The following is a 14,344-nucleotide window of genomic DNA, read 5'->3' as shown; positions in this document are numbered from 1 at the left end:
AATGGAATACTATGCTGCCTTGAAAAATAACAAGGAAGCTGCAAGCCGCCGCTTAGCATGTATGAACCTTGAGGACATTATGTTGAGTGAAAGTAATCAGTCACAAAAGGGAAATACTGCAAAGCACCACTACTGTAAAAGTTTAAGAAAAAGAACCCATACTAATGGGGTGTGGATTCTTTGCTGGTTGCTGGGATGTTCGGCAGGGGGTGAGGAGAAGGAGAGAAAGGTGGCGCACAGGGCAGGGAATAGACACAGGATAGTTTGGGTGCTGGGGAGAGGTGCAATTTACAAGAAGGGAGAGGGGAATGGAAGAACAAAGCAGATGGGAAAACAATTAGGTAGGTTTGCATGGGCTAAGTGGGACAGAGGTAAATAATGATGTATGGACAACCTGGGAACAACAGGGCTTTGGGATACAGAGATTGAGACATGGTTGGAATAGGGAAAAGAGGGGAATAATGTTAAGATGCTTGGCTGTCTTTTGAATCTTGGTTTTCCTTGCATTATATTATAAAATAGACACTGGACGGGGGAGAGAAAGGAATAGCCAGAAACATCACCATAGAAAGCTTGTAAGTCTGTCTTCTGCCTATAACTGATTGGAATACCTAAAATGGGGCTACAACATGCGCAGTGAAGGAGGCTACCTGTGGAACCTCTGCATTACATAAGACTATAGGTTGAAGCCTGAATCACATCCAGATCTTCAGAGATGGTAAATTTCCACTTGAAAGGACGAGCAGACCAGCCCAGAGTGGCTAGAAGAATAGAAGATACTTCTTGAAAGAAAGACCTACAGCAAAAATACAAAACAATAGAGGCAGACTGACTATTACTAAGAACAAGCAAGTTGCTTGCCCAGGAGACATCAAGGCAAGTGGTCGGTTCCCTTCAGTGCAAATCCCCTTCCAAGACTAAGACTCAATAGGAATACACGTTCTGATTGGTGATAACGCTCGTCACTGATAAGGGGAAGAGAGGGGAAAGCAGCAATGAAGCGGCGAGCTAAGCCATACAATGTTCAATAGACTCTTCTGAACCCTGGTGGAGACCTGGTTGGCCAGCAGTATGGCAAGACCTGGAGATTCTTGGGTCCAGAATCAGTGACATAGCCACAGAGGACTAGAGTGGAGAGTGAAGCATCTAGCTGATAAGAAGAGAGGGCATATGCATAAGAACACCCACACTTGAAGATAATACCCACCTGACCTTGCTTCAATGACTGGATGATCAGAGCTCAACCAGAAGAAAGAAGAGGAAAAGAAAAGTTATCTGATACAATTTTATGAACTTGACCTACACCTATGCATGCAGTAGCTATAAAAAGGGAACAAATCCTTACACCAAGGATCATTCCCACACCCTCTATACACAGAGTAGACATGGATGGGCAGCTTGGACATTGGCTACCCAAAATGGGGGTAGGGGGGCTACAGAGGCAAGAAGTGACTGGTTTACAAGCTTTCAAGAGGGACCCTAGATTCAGAGGGTGTGAAGGAAGGTAGAATCTCCACTGAGTAGTATCCAGTCTGTCTAGTGGGGCTGATGAAATGAAATGCAGATTGGCCTCTTGTGATACAATAGTTAATAATTGTTATCAGGACTGCTTGTTAGGGTTTGAAATGTAAAGGTAGACGTTTGATAGCAAGGAGGGGAGTGATTAACTTTTCAGTGTAGGAGCAGAGGTTCCTGGGACCATCAAGGTAGAAGAGCAGAGAGCGGGACCCTACCCAGATGATAGCGGCGATGCCTGAGATGGAGGTAGAGACAATGACTTGGAGAGATGGAGCTGTTGGGGGCTTTAAACACAGAGAGGGAGAGGCGCTGTGTGCTGATGACCGGTGGGCAGGCTTGTAGTGTATACCCTTTGCTTGGTTGATGATGCATGGAGGGGATTGTAACCATGGCAATGAAATGCTATATGATAGGATGAATGTAAAACTAAGGTTCTCCCATGTAAACTAGCACATAATTCACAACAAAACATTAAAAATAAAATAAAGTAAAATAAATGCATGAGAGGTAATTAATAACATGAATAATCATAATGTATCAGAAAACACTTAAAAACAAAGTGATAACAAATGAAACATAGCAATTTGCTTGGCCAAATAAAAAATAAATATTTTAAGCAACTAAAAAAAAAATTAGTCCATCTCTCCTTCTTCCTGGTCTGTCTTAGTTTGGAAGCTCAGCTGAAACCTGTCCACCACTGGTGATGCTGATTACTAAAACATACCTATGGTGGTTAAATAAATTTGAAAGGTAAAATTCTAATTTTTAAAAATCAGACAATAATTAGTTATATCCACTTTTTATTTCAACAGATACTTCTTTATGACTAAAGTTTACACATATTTCAATGGAAATGAATAAAAATTCTAAGTATATACATTATTAATTTGAAATATCATTGAGACTGATTAAATGGGAATTTTGCTTCTAAGAGTTTTTTTATTCATTGATGCAATGAAGGAGAATAAAACAAATTTTCTGGAATCCTGACTTCTAGTTGAGGTTACTCAGTCTTTCTGAATCTCAAGCATTTGTAAGATAGAGATATTTGAGCTTATTTTAAAAATCAAACGAGATATGTAATTGTGAAAGCAAGGATTTGTATTGCATTTCATTTTGATATTGAAGGAAATTCTGATATAAGAACTTTAAAATTCTTGTGTGTGTGTGTTTTAACATCTAATACATTCTGCTTTTGCAAAGATTTAAAGCCATGGAAACCTACAAAGAGTCACTATGAGCTGAATCTACCTGATGGAACTTAACAGCAAAAATGTGTTGTTAGAGTTTTATGTGACCATTATACAGCTTGAAATGTTTTTATTGAACAAAACAAACATCTGAAGTCATTATTCAAAAGTAATAATTAGATCATTATTGTTAAGAGTCTTCAACTCATAATATAGGGTTTCTGAGGAACATCTGGTGGGTTTGAAGTGCCAATCTTCTTGTTCCCAGACCAATACTGAGAAGAACAATAGTTAGGAACCAGTAGAAAAGCCTTTGTTGTTGTTAAGTACTGTTGAATCATTTGTGACTCATAGTGACTTTGTATAGGGTTGCCAAAGGAGTGGCTGGTGAGTTTGAACTGTCAGCCTTGCAGTCTTGTGCTTATCCTATAGCCCTACACCAGGACTCTGGGGGCAGTATATCCAGAAGGGTTTATAAAACATATAGGAGAGCGACTCCTAGAGGTCTTGGTGTCATTGGAAGCAGACATGTGGAGCAGTATACTCTGCATTTGCTGTCCCTGAAAAGGGTAGTCATCTGGATGCAAGCTATATCATGCTACAGCTAGTCTGAAGCCACTAATGTTATCCTTTATGCAAAAGAAACTATTTTGAATGAAATTTTCCTTTTTATAAAATCTAATATAGACTATCATTGCATTCATTGCCATCTCAAAATAATATTTCCTTTCTCTTTACTTAACTTAGTGGATGACTTGTACTCTGTTACCTTGTGATGGCCTGGAGGATGTGGAAATAATGCACATAACAAAAGAAACTGCTCTCTATGTTCTTAGCATTTTAATTTAGTTAAATGTAAATATCCTAGAAGACATTAAAATTGCATTCCTTCTTGAGTAAGAAAAAAATTTTTTAAGAACATTTAAGAAACGAAAGCAAAAATGTGAAAGTATTTCCATTTGGTGTCTTAAATTATTCATCCACTCAACAAATAAGTTCTAAACATTATATCAGGTGCTCTTGGAAATTTCAAAATGAGTGAAACCTAAGTTCTGTATTCAGAGAGTTTATAGCCTAAGGGTGAAAATATAATCTATTCATTTATCTGTAGTAATAGATCATAATCAGAAACTCAATGAAATAACAGATTTTCATCAGTGAGATAGATTCAGGCAACCTAACTGGCAAGCTCTTTATTTCAATGTCTCAAAATAATATCTTATTGTTAGTGTTTCAATTTTTAAAGTATTTAAAATGCTAAAATTTAAAGAATAGTTTGTATGTCAATCTCTCTGTCCCTTTAGGCACATAAGTGGTACGAGCTTGGGTACAAGAGAGGACATTTCGCATCTGTTTGGCAGCGATCCCTCTACAATGTGAAAGGACTGAAAGCCCAGCCTTGGTGGACTGCAAAGGAAACAGGCTACACAGAATTGGTGAAGGTGAGGGTTAGTCTTTGTTTCAGTGGGCCTTTGTCTGTTTTCTGCTCATTGTTAGAGAATGTTTTTCATGGTAAGGAACGTCAGAAAGGGTGTAAAAAACTTTTCTTCCCAATGAAATTTACAAAAGAGATTTTAAAAATATTCTTTTTATTCCATTAGACAAAAGTTGATTTTAGAGGGAAAGAAGGAAATTTGTCTACAATAGTAGTTTTCATTTATTTTAGCCAAAAGATCCTTTTATACACTTAAAAAGCATTGAGGACTCCCAAGGAGCATTTGTCTATGTGGATTATATCTATTGATATTTATTGTATTATAAATTAAGACAGCAAAAATACATTTTTATGAATTCTTTAAAAAATAATAGCATGTTAATATAGATAACTTTTTAAATCTATGTTTTCAAGGTTTTTAAAATGCAATGGGAGAATTGGAATTGTGTAATTTTGCAAATACCTTTCATTTCTGGCTTAAGAAAAGACAACTGGTTACTACCCCCTTCATACACACCATTGCCCATCATAATGATGATATTACTATAAATCATGTAACCCCTGGACAACTTCACTGTGTGCTTGTGTGAGAATAAGAGTGAAAGGGGAAAATAACTTAATTGTATTATTAATGAAGTTTTGAACTTATTTGTTGTTGTTAGGTGCCATCAAGTCGATACTGACTCATAGCGACCCTACCCTGTGCCCTGTCCTGGGCTAACCTCACAATTGTTGCTACACTTGAGCCTGTTGATGCTGTCACTGTGCCAATCCATCTCATTGGAGGTCTTCCTTTTTTTCTCTGACCCTCCACTTTATCAAACATGATATCCTTCTCCAGTGATTGGTCCCTCCTGACAATATGTCTGAAGTATGTAAGATGAAATCTGGCCATCCTGGCCTCCAAGCAGCATTCTGGCTGTACCTCTTCCAACACAGATCTGTTTGTTCTTTTGGCAGTCCATGGTACTTTCAGTATTCTCCTCCAACAACATAACTCAAGTGCATCAGTTCTTCTATGATCTTCCTTATTCACTGTCCAACTTTCAAATGCATATGAAGTTACTGAAAATACCTGGTTTGGGTCAGGCGTGCCTTAGTCCTCAAGCTGACATGTTTGCTCTTCAACACTTTAAAAAGGTCTTGTGCAACAGATTTGCCTACTGAAATACATCATTTAATTTTGTGGCTGCTGCTTCTATGAGTGTTGATAATTAGTTGATCCAAGAAAAATGTCTAAGTCTTTGACAACTTTAATATTTTCTCCATTGATAAGCATGTTGTTTATTGGTCCATTAATGAGGACTTTTTATTTCTTTATGTTGAGATGGAATCTATAACAAAGTTAATGGTCTTTGATCTTCATTAGTAAGTATTTTAAGTCCTTTTCACTTTCAGCAAGCAAATTGCAGGTTGCATATTGCAGGTTGTTACAGAGTCTTCCTCCAATCCTGATACCACGTTTTTCTTCATATAACCCAATTTCTCAGATTATTTGCTCAACATACAGGTTGAACAAGTATGGTGAAATACTACAACCCTGGAGCACTTCTATCCTAATTTTAAAGCATTCAATGTTCCCATGTTCTATTTGAACAACTGCCTCTTGGTCTATGTACAGGTTCCTCATGAGCACAATTAAGTGTTTCGGAATACTCATACTTTGCAATGTTACCCATAGCTTGTCATGATACACAATCGAAAGCCTTTGCATAGTCAACAAAGCACAGGTAAACATCTTTCTAATATTCTCTGCTTTCATCCAACTTCCATCTGACATCAGAAATGATATCTCTCGTTCCTCGTCCTCTTCTGAATCCGGCTTGAACCACTGGAAGTTCTTTGTCAATGTATGGTTGCAGTTGTTCCTGTATTACCTTTAGTAAAACTTAACTTACACGGGACATCAAAGACATTGTCCAGTGATTTCAGCATTCTGTTGGGTCACCTCTCTTTGGAATGGGCACAAATATGGATTTCTTCCAATCAGTCGACCAGATAGTTGTCTTCCAAATTTCTTGGCATAGATGAGTGAGTCCCTCCTGTTTCAACTCACTTTCTTGAAAGATTTCAATTTTTAATCCATCAGTTCCCAGTGCCTTGTTCTTTCCCAGTTCCTTCAATGCACCTTGGCCTTCTTCCTTCAGTATTGTTGGCTTTTGATCATATGCTACCTCTTGAAGCAGTTGAACATCGACCATTTCCTTGTGGTACAGTGACTCTGTGTATTTCTTCCATCTTCTTTTGATGCTTTCTGCATCAGCATTCAACAATTTGCCCAGAGAATCATTCAATAAAGAAAGTTGAGGCTTGAATTTTTTTCTCACTTCCCTCAGCTTGAGAAGTCCTGAGTGTGTCCTTCCCTTTTGGTTTTCTGACTCCAGATCTTTGCACATTTCATTGTAATATTTGACTTTGTCTTCTCCAGCTGACCTTTGAAATTTGATCTTATCGAAGCTCTGAAAGGGCTTAGTGAATCCCCAGGTGTCCCCAAACCCCTGTTTGTATACTAGGGGGAAAACAAAAGTTTCAAAGTAGTTTTAATGTACTTACATTGTTGTTGTTGTTAAGTTGGTTCTGACTCATACCAACCTTATACAGGGTTTCCAAGAAGCAGCTGGTGAGCTTGAACCGCTAACCTTGCAGTTCAACCGACTTTGCTGTCTGGCGCATTAACCCACAGCACCACACCAGGACTCCATACTTACATTAAAGAGGTCTTATTTGACTTTTTTTATTTTGTATTTCATTATATACACTCTGTTTATAGTGATCATAATCTAGATGTGAAGTAGCTTAACTTCAGTTATCCTTTGTATGTTTTATAGCTCAAATAACCATAGTGTGATAGCAATGATTTAAAGAGGTACCTTATCTAAAGCAGAAACAGTACAGTAATATCACCTCACTTGATAAGTCTATTGCATTTAGCCCTGATTTTTTATAGAGATCATATGACATTGAGCTGTTTGACTCTCCTCTGCCATTTAAACTTTTTTCTTGAATTTGAGTTCTGCTCCATATTTTTTCCCATTCTATCTGGGGCCAGCTACCCCAGTCTGAAAGCTCTGTGGTGGTAGCTGAGAATCATCTACTTATTCTACTTGCAGGACAGATGAGGTTGTGGCCTATGTAGACTTATTTGTTCTCTAAGGCTTTTGTTTACTTGCTTACCAAAATCAGGGATGGTGAAAGAGAGAGAAACATAACTGGTGAACAGCTAGGCAGACATGGCTTGACCACCTTTTGAGCAGCTTTGGCAGCAGAGGGAGGCCTAGCAAAGCAGATTCGTGCAGAAAAGATGTGATTTCTTCTTTTCCCCCACATTCTTTTTTCCCCGTCATTCATCCCTATCATAGACCCTGTTCTCCGGGTATCTGGAGTCGCATGGTTGGAAGCCACGCCAGCATGAGGTGGGGGCCAGCTGTGCTTTGGTGTGTCACTTTGGTGCTTGGATTCAGGTGGGCTCATCACCAGATCTACAAAACCTGCAGAGCCACCAGACGAGCATTTAACCAGTCAGTATGTCCTCAGCTGCCGTATGGTTTAACAGACACTGAAACCAGCTCCATCAGGAGGCCACATGAACTACTACTTCCAGATTGAGTACTCTGAACATAGCACAGAGGCCAACAGGAATTCCATCTAGAGTCAGGAATTCTATTGTCACATCCCTTCCACAACTGCCTCATGAGCTCCTTGAATTACAGGAGCTCTCCAAAGATTTTTCACTTCTGAGTCCAATAACTACTGTGTGTTTTCACAAATATGACAACCTCACAATGAATGCCCTGAAGACAACAGGCAATTTTAGCTCACAAAGAAACAAGAGAAAATGGCTCAAACAAATGACCAAGATGCAGAACCATAAGACATTTCTGAGGATGAAAAGATAATAGAACTAACTGAAAAATAATTCAATTAGATAACTTCAAATGATAGATAGAAAGAGAAAAGCAAGAAAAACACAATAAAAACTTTAGAAGAATTCAAGAAAACACTGCAAGACAAACAGACAAAGTAAATGCAAACTTTGAAATATACAACCTGCAGTTAAAAATCCAGAACATTGATACTATGATCTCAGAAATAGACAATACATTGAAAGGGCAAAGAAGTAGTTGTGAAGCAATGGAAGCCCAAATTAATGAGCTTGAAGATAAAAGTCTCAATGCTAGTATGCTAGAAGAACAAACAAAAGAAAGGATTAAAAAAATTCAAAGAAAGCTTAAGAGTTATGTGGAACACCATGAAGAGGTGGATGAGAGAGAGAGAGTATCCTGGTGTGAGAATGGCCCAGGATCAGGCAGTGTTTTGTTCTGTTGTGCATAGTCACTATGAGTCGGTACCGACTCGATGTCACCTAACAACAAGTTTAGATTTTTTTCCTAAGCATTTCATCTTTGGTGTGGCTATAGTAAATGGTATTGTTTTCCCAGTTTCCTTTTTAGAATTTTCTTTGTTTGTTTAAAGGAATCTAACTGATTTTTGTGTTTTATCTGGTACCCTGCCACTTTGATGAATCTTTTAACTTGTTTCAGTATGTTTCTTGTTGAGTCTTTGGGGTTTTCTATGTATGTATGTATGTTGTTGTTGTTGTTGTTGTTAAGTGCCATCAAGTCACTTTCTATGTATAGGATCATATAATCTTCAAATAGAAAAAGTTTTTTTTGTTATTTTTGGCAATTTTTTGCTGTTAAGTGTCATTTAATTTTTTCCAACTAATAGTGACACTGTATAGGATTTCCAAGGAGGAGCCCATGGGTTTGCACTGCCAACCTTGTGGTTCTCAATCCAGTGCTGAACTCACAGCGTCATACCAGCAGTCCTTAATTTCCTCTTCTTGCCTTATTCCTCTGCCTAAGACTTCCAGTTCCATGTTGAATTGTTAAGGGTTGTTGAGTTGGTATTGATTCATAGCAAACGTGTATAGTGTGTCTGAGGCTGCAAATCTCTGTGGGTACAGAAAGCCTCGTCTTTCTCCTGTGAAATGGCTGGCTGACTCACACTATGGACCTTGTGGTTCAAAATCCAGTGCTTATCTTATGGAGTCACCATGCTTCTTCACAGCACTGAATAGGAGTGGTGATAAAGGCATACTTGTCTGGTTCTCATTCACAAAAAAATGCTTTCAGTTTTTGTGCATTGAGACTAATGTTGGCCATTGGTTTTGTATGTATGTCCTTAATTATATTGAGGAATTTTCCTTCCATTCCTATTTTGTTGGATTTTTTTTATTAGGAATGGGTTTTGAATTACAGCCAAGTGTCTTTTTTTCATTGATTGTTATAATCATGGGTTTTTTCCCTTGTATTATTTTTGCTGTGGATTAAGATATTTTCTAAATTTGAACCATCCTTGCATATTTGGTATGAATCCCACTTGGCCATGATATATTAGTTTTTTTTTTTTTTATGTATTGATAATTATTTGATTTGCTAATGTTGAAATTTTGCATCTGTGTTTATCAGGGATATTGGTTTATAATTTTATTTTTTAGTAGTGTCATTGCCTGCCTTTGGTGTTAAGGTTATGCTAACTTCATAAAGTGAATTCAGAGCATCATCTTCTTTTTGGAATTTGTATTTTGTATTCATTTTGAATTTTGGAATCATTCACATACAATTGAAGTCAGCTCTTCTCTGAATGTTTGGTAGAATCCTACAATGAAGCCATCTAATCTAGGACTTTTTTTATTACGGTAACCTGTTTGATTTCTTATTTTGTTAGAAGTCTGTTCAAATTTTTAACTTGGTTTGTGTATTTTTAGAAACTTGTCCATTTCTTCTCTGTTTTCAAATTTATTGGAGTGCAGTTCTTGATAGAATTATTATTACCCTTTTCATTTTAGTTGATTCTGTTGCAATGCCCATTTCATTTCTTATTTGTGTTATTTGCATATTATCCTTTTTTTGTTAGAGTCACCATTGATTTGTCATTTATTAATCCTTTCAAAGAACCAACATTAATTTATTTGACTCATGCATTTCTGCTCTAATTGTTATTTATTTTCTTCTTATGTGTAATTGTTGGTGGTGGTTTGGGTTCTTTTTTGATGTGTGCATTTATTGCTATACATTTCTTCTGCTGTGTCCCTAAGGTTTTGGTATGTTGTATTTTTATTGTCTTTTAAGTCAAGTAATTTTTTTATTTATTCTATTGCCCGGTAATATTTAAGCAAGGTATTATTCTGTTTCCATTGTATTCCATTTTAATTCTTATTTCATCTTCCTATTATTGGTTTTAATTATACAGATTGTGATCCAAGATTATGCTTTGTAGTGTTTCTATGTTTTAATTTATTGACGCTTGCTTTGGCATAATATATATTCTGTTCTGGAGAATGTTCATGTACACTGAAAAAGACTGTACATCGTACTTTTATTGACTGATATGTTCTAAATATTTCTTTAAGGTCAAGTTGATTGATTTTGTTCTTTAGTTCTTCTATGTGTTTGTTTAGTTTTCTTGTAGTTGCCTTGGACTTAATTGAAAGTGGTATATTTAAGGCACCTGCTATTGGTGTGGTACTGTAGGGTAAACACTGGACTGCTAACAACAAGGTCTTTACTTAAACTTACCAGCCACTCCTTAGAAACCCTGTATAGGGTGACTGTTAGTTGGAACTGACTCAACAGCACTTACTAACTGCTATTGGTGAGTGTCTATTTCTTGTTTCAAGATTGTAAAAGTTTGATGTATTTGGGGACTGTCTCATTGGGTGCATAAGGAGGTCCTGATGGCATTGTAAGATAAGCACTGTAATGCTTACCCCAGCTGTTCAAACCTAAAAGGTGCTCTGCAGGAGAAAGATGAAGTTTTCTGCTCTCATGGAGAAGTACAGCCTCTGAAAGCCTATGTAGGGTCGCTATGATTTGTAAAGGATTTGAAGGCAGTGAGTTTGGTTTGATTGGTTTCACTGGGTACATAACATTTGTTACGGTTTGTCATCTTTTCAGCTGACGCTTTATATAATGTCCTCTGTCTCTTATGCTGGTTTTTGTCTTAATGTCTTTTTTTGTTTTCCAGTAATTATTATTGCCATTCATGCTTTTATTTTTCATTGCATTAACTTGATTCATCCCCCTATCCTTTGAATTTTAATGTATTTTTGTCATTGTGTATAAGGTGTGCCTCTTGTAGAAAGTATATTGATGGGTCATGTTTTTAGAAAATCTATTCTGCTACTCTCTGTCTCTAGCCTGATGCAATTAATTCAGTTACATTTAGTAAAATTATCAATGTTGTTGTTGTTGTTGTTATGTGCCGTGGAGTCGGTTCCGACTCATAGTGACCCTGTACAGGGTTTCCGAGGCTGTAAATCTTTACAGGAGCAGAAAGCCTCATCTTTCTCCCGCGGAGCAGCTGGTAGTTTCGAACTGCTGACCTTGAGGTTCACAGCCCGATTCGTAACCACTACGTTAACAGAACGTAGTAAAATTATCAATAGGTATGAATTTATTGCTATCACTTTGCTGTATGTTTTTGGGTAATGTTGCTGATTTTATTGTTTCATATAATTTTCTGTGCTGAGTTCATTTTGTTTATGGATTTTCTTACTACCTTCATTGGTATTGTTTTAGTGTTTACTTAATCTTTATGATTTTTCTTCTTTCTTTTGATAAGGCTTATTAATTTTCTTTCTTTACAAGTTTAAAATAGCCAATTCTGTAGTGAAATGTCCTTGCCTTCCTCTCTATTTGGAAGTTCTGTAACTACCCCATTTGTTTACTTTTCTGCTTTATAGTTGTCTTCATTTACAAATTGATGTCTCTGATTCTTTGTTATCATTCTTGTGGGTTTATTTTACTTTTTATACTTCTATATATGGAATCCTGGTGTGGTGCTGAAGGATAATGCACTAGAATGCAACATCAGTTTGAATTACAAGATTCAATACAAGGTTCAATACCACCAGCTGCTCATTGAAAACTCTACAGGGGTCACTATTAGTCAGAACCAACTCAACAGCACTTAACAACAACAACAAATATCTGGAATGGTTTCTAGGTAATGTAATTTTGTTCCATTCCTTTGAGGCTCATGATTCCTTTATTAATATTTGTATTTGGTTTATTTAATTTCTCATGCCTTTTCTGTACAATGTCTGGGTGGCTTGTCTGCATAGTCCACCATCTTACTACAATTCTCTGAAAAAAATCCTTAATTTTAGCAGAACTGTAGTTCTCAAATCAGGTGTAAATACTGCTTAGTAAAAGAAAGTAATTCATCTTCGTGATAATATCAAATCAGATAAAGGAAAGTGACATGTTCAATTAAGGTGAGAAGGCTGCAAAGAAAACTCTCCTCTTTCAATATTAAAACAAAAAGCATATATTTTTCCAGCCTTTTCCATGACTGTTGTTATTTTGCTTCTGTAAATTCACTTTTTTCGTTTTGATGTGGAACCTTCCATCTATTTCCTGATTCCTGGCTGGACTAGTTCTAAATTGAATTTGCACTAGTGAATTTAGTTACAAACTCCTTTTACTTAGTAGTCTGAAATGTTTACTGTATGCCTCAACAAAATCTTTTCTCTGAAAGGTCCTTTTTCCTTACATAGAAAGCATTTCAAGCTCAGCTAGACCATTTTTTAAAATTATTATAACAAACTTAGTTGATTTTAATGTCATGGTTAAGACTTCGAATCAATTTTATCACTATGTAAGTGAATTATTTTGATTCCAGATCTTTGGACATTTTGTTGTAATATTTGGCTTTATCTTCTCGAGCTGATCTTGGAAAATTTCTGTTCTGCTCTTATAACTCCTCATTTCTTCCATTTGTTTTAGCATCTCTGCACTGGAGAGCAAGTTTTAGCATATCTTCTCACATCCATTTTGACCCTTTCCTTCTTTCTTACCTTCTCAATGACTTTTTGCTTTCTTCATGTATGATGTGCTTGATGTCACCCCACAACTCTTCTGGTCTTCAGTCTTTAGTTTTTAATGTATCCAATCTGTTCTTCAGATGATCTCTAAATTCAGGTGAGACATATTCAAGGTCATATTTTGGCTCTCATGGATTTGTTTTCATTTTCTTCAGCTTCAGTTTGAATTTACATATGAGTAATTGGTGGTCTGTTCCACAGTCTGCCTCTGGCCTTGTTTTCAATGAAGATATGGAGCTTTTCCATCGTCTCTTTCTCCAGATGTAGTCCATTTGATTTCTATGTATTCCATCTGGCGAGGTCCATGTGTATAGTCATCTATTATGCTATATAAATAAGGTATTTAAAATGACAAATCATTGGTTTTGCAGAATTCTATCATGTGTTCTCCAGCATCGTTTCTATCACCAAGGCCATATTTTTCAACTACTGATCCTTCCTTTTTGCTCCCAACCTTTGCATTTCAATCATCACTGATGACCAATATATCTTGATTGAATGTTTGATCAATTTCAGATAGAAGAAGTTGGTAGAATTCTTCTATTTCATTCTCACTGACTTTACTGGTTGGTGCATAAATTTGAATAATAGTGGTATTAACTGGGTTTGCCTGTATGCACATGGATATTATCCTATCACTTACAGCATTGTACCTCATGACTGATCTGGATATGTTCTTTTTGATGATAACTGCAACACCATTCCTCTTCAATTTGTCATTCTTGGCATAGTAAACCATGTGGTTGTCAGATTGCAGATGGCCAATATCAGTCCATTTCAGCTCATTAATGCCTTAGATATCGATGTATATGCGTTTCATTTCATTTTTGACAACTTCCAATTTTCACAGATTCCTACTTCATACATTCTATGTTCCAATTTTCAATATATGTTTACAGCTGTTTCTCTTAATTTTGAGTTGTGCCCCATCAGCAAATGAAGGTCCTGTGGGCTTTTCTCCCATGAGTTTTGCTCCATTTGCGTTATCACAGTCAGCTGTCCTTTGAGGAGGCAGTTCTTCCCCAGTTGCATTTTGAGTGCCTTCCAACCTGAAGGGCTCATTTTCCAGCATTATATCTGACAGTGTTTCTCTGTGTTTTCTTCAGTGACTGAAGATTCAAAGATCAGCTTGAGAAGATAAAGCCAAATATTACAACAAAATATGCAAAGATCTCTGAATCAGAGAACCAAAAAGGAAGAGCACACACAACATTTCTCAAGCTGGGGGAACTGAAAAAAAAAATTCAAGCCCTGATTTTCATTATTGAAAGATTCTCTGGGCAAATTATTGAATGATGCAGAAAGCATCAA

At 36.7% G+C, this 14,344-nt stretch overlaps 1 protein-coding gene across 1 annotated transcript in view; it reads left to right on the top strand.

Moving 5' to 3' along the window:
• LOC102830544 (aspartyl/asparaginyl beta-hydroxylase-like) overlaps positions 1–14,344 on the top strand; it is a 174,354-nt gene that overhangs the window by 88,447 nt on the left and 71,563 nt on the right. The window contains exon 7 of the mRNA XM_006874048.1: positions 4,013–4,150. Coding sequence (XP_006874110.1) covers positions 4,013–4,150 — 138 coding nt within the window. The remainder of the gene's footprint in view (positions 1–4,012; positions 4,151–14,344) is intronic.

The sequence above is a fragment of the Chrysochloris asiatica genome, unplaced genomic scaffold (genome assembly GCF_000296735.1).
Source record: "Chrysochloris asiatica unplaced genomic scaffold, ChrAsi1.0 scaffold00259, whole genome shotgun sequence".
In the NCBI taxonomy this organism is placed as follows: Eukaryota; Metazoa; Chordata; class Mammalia; order Afrosoricida; family Chrysochloridae; genus Chrysochloris; species Chrysochloris asiatica.
Note: the sequence above shows the minus strand (reverse complement) of the source record. Positions and strands in the feature narration are given on the sequence as shown.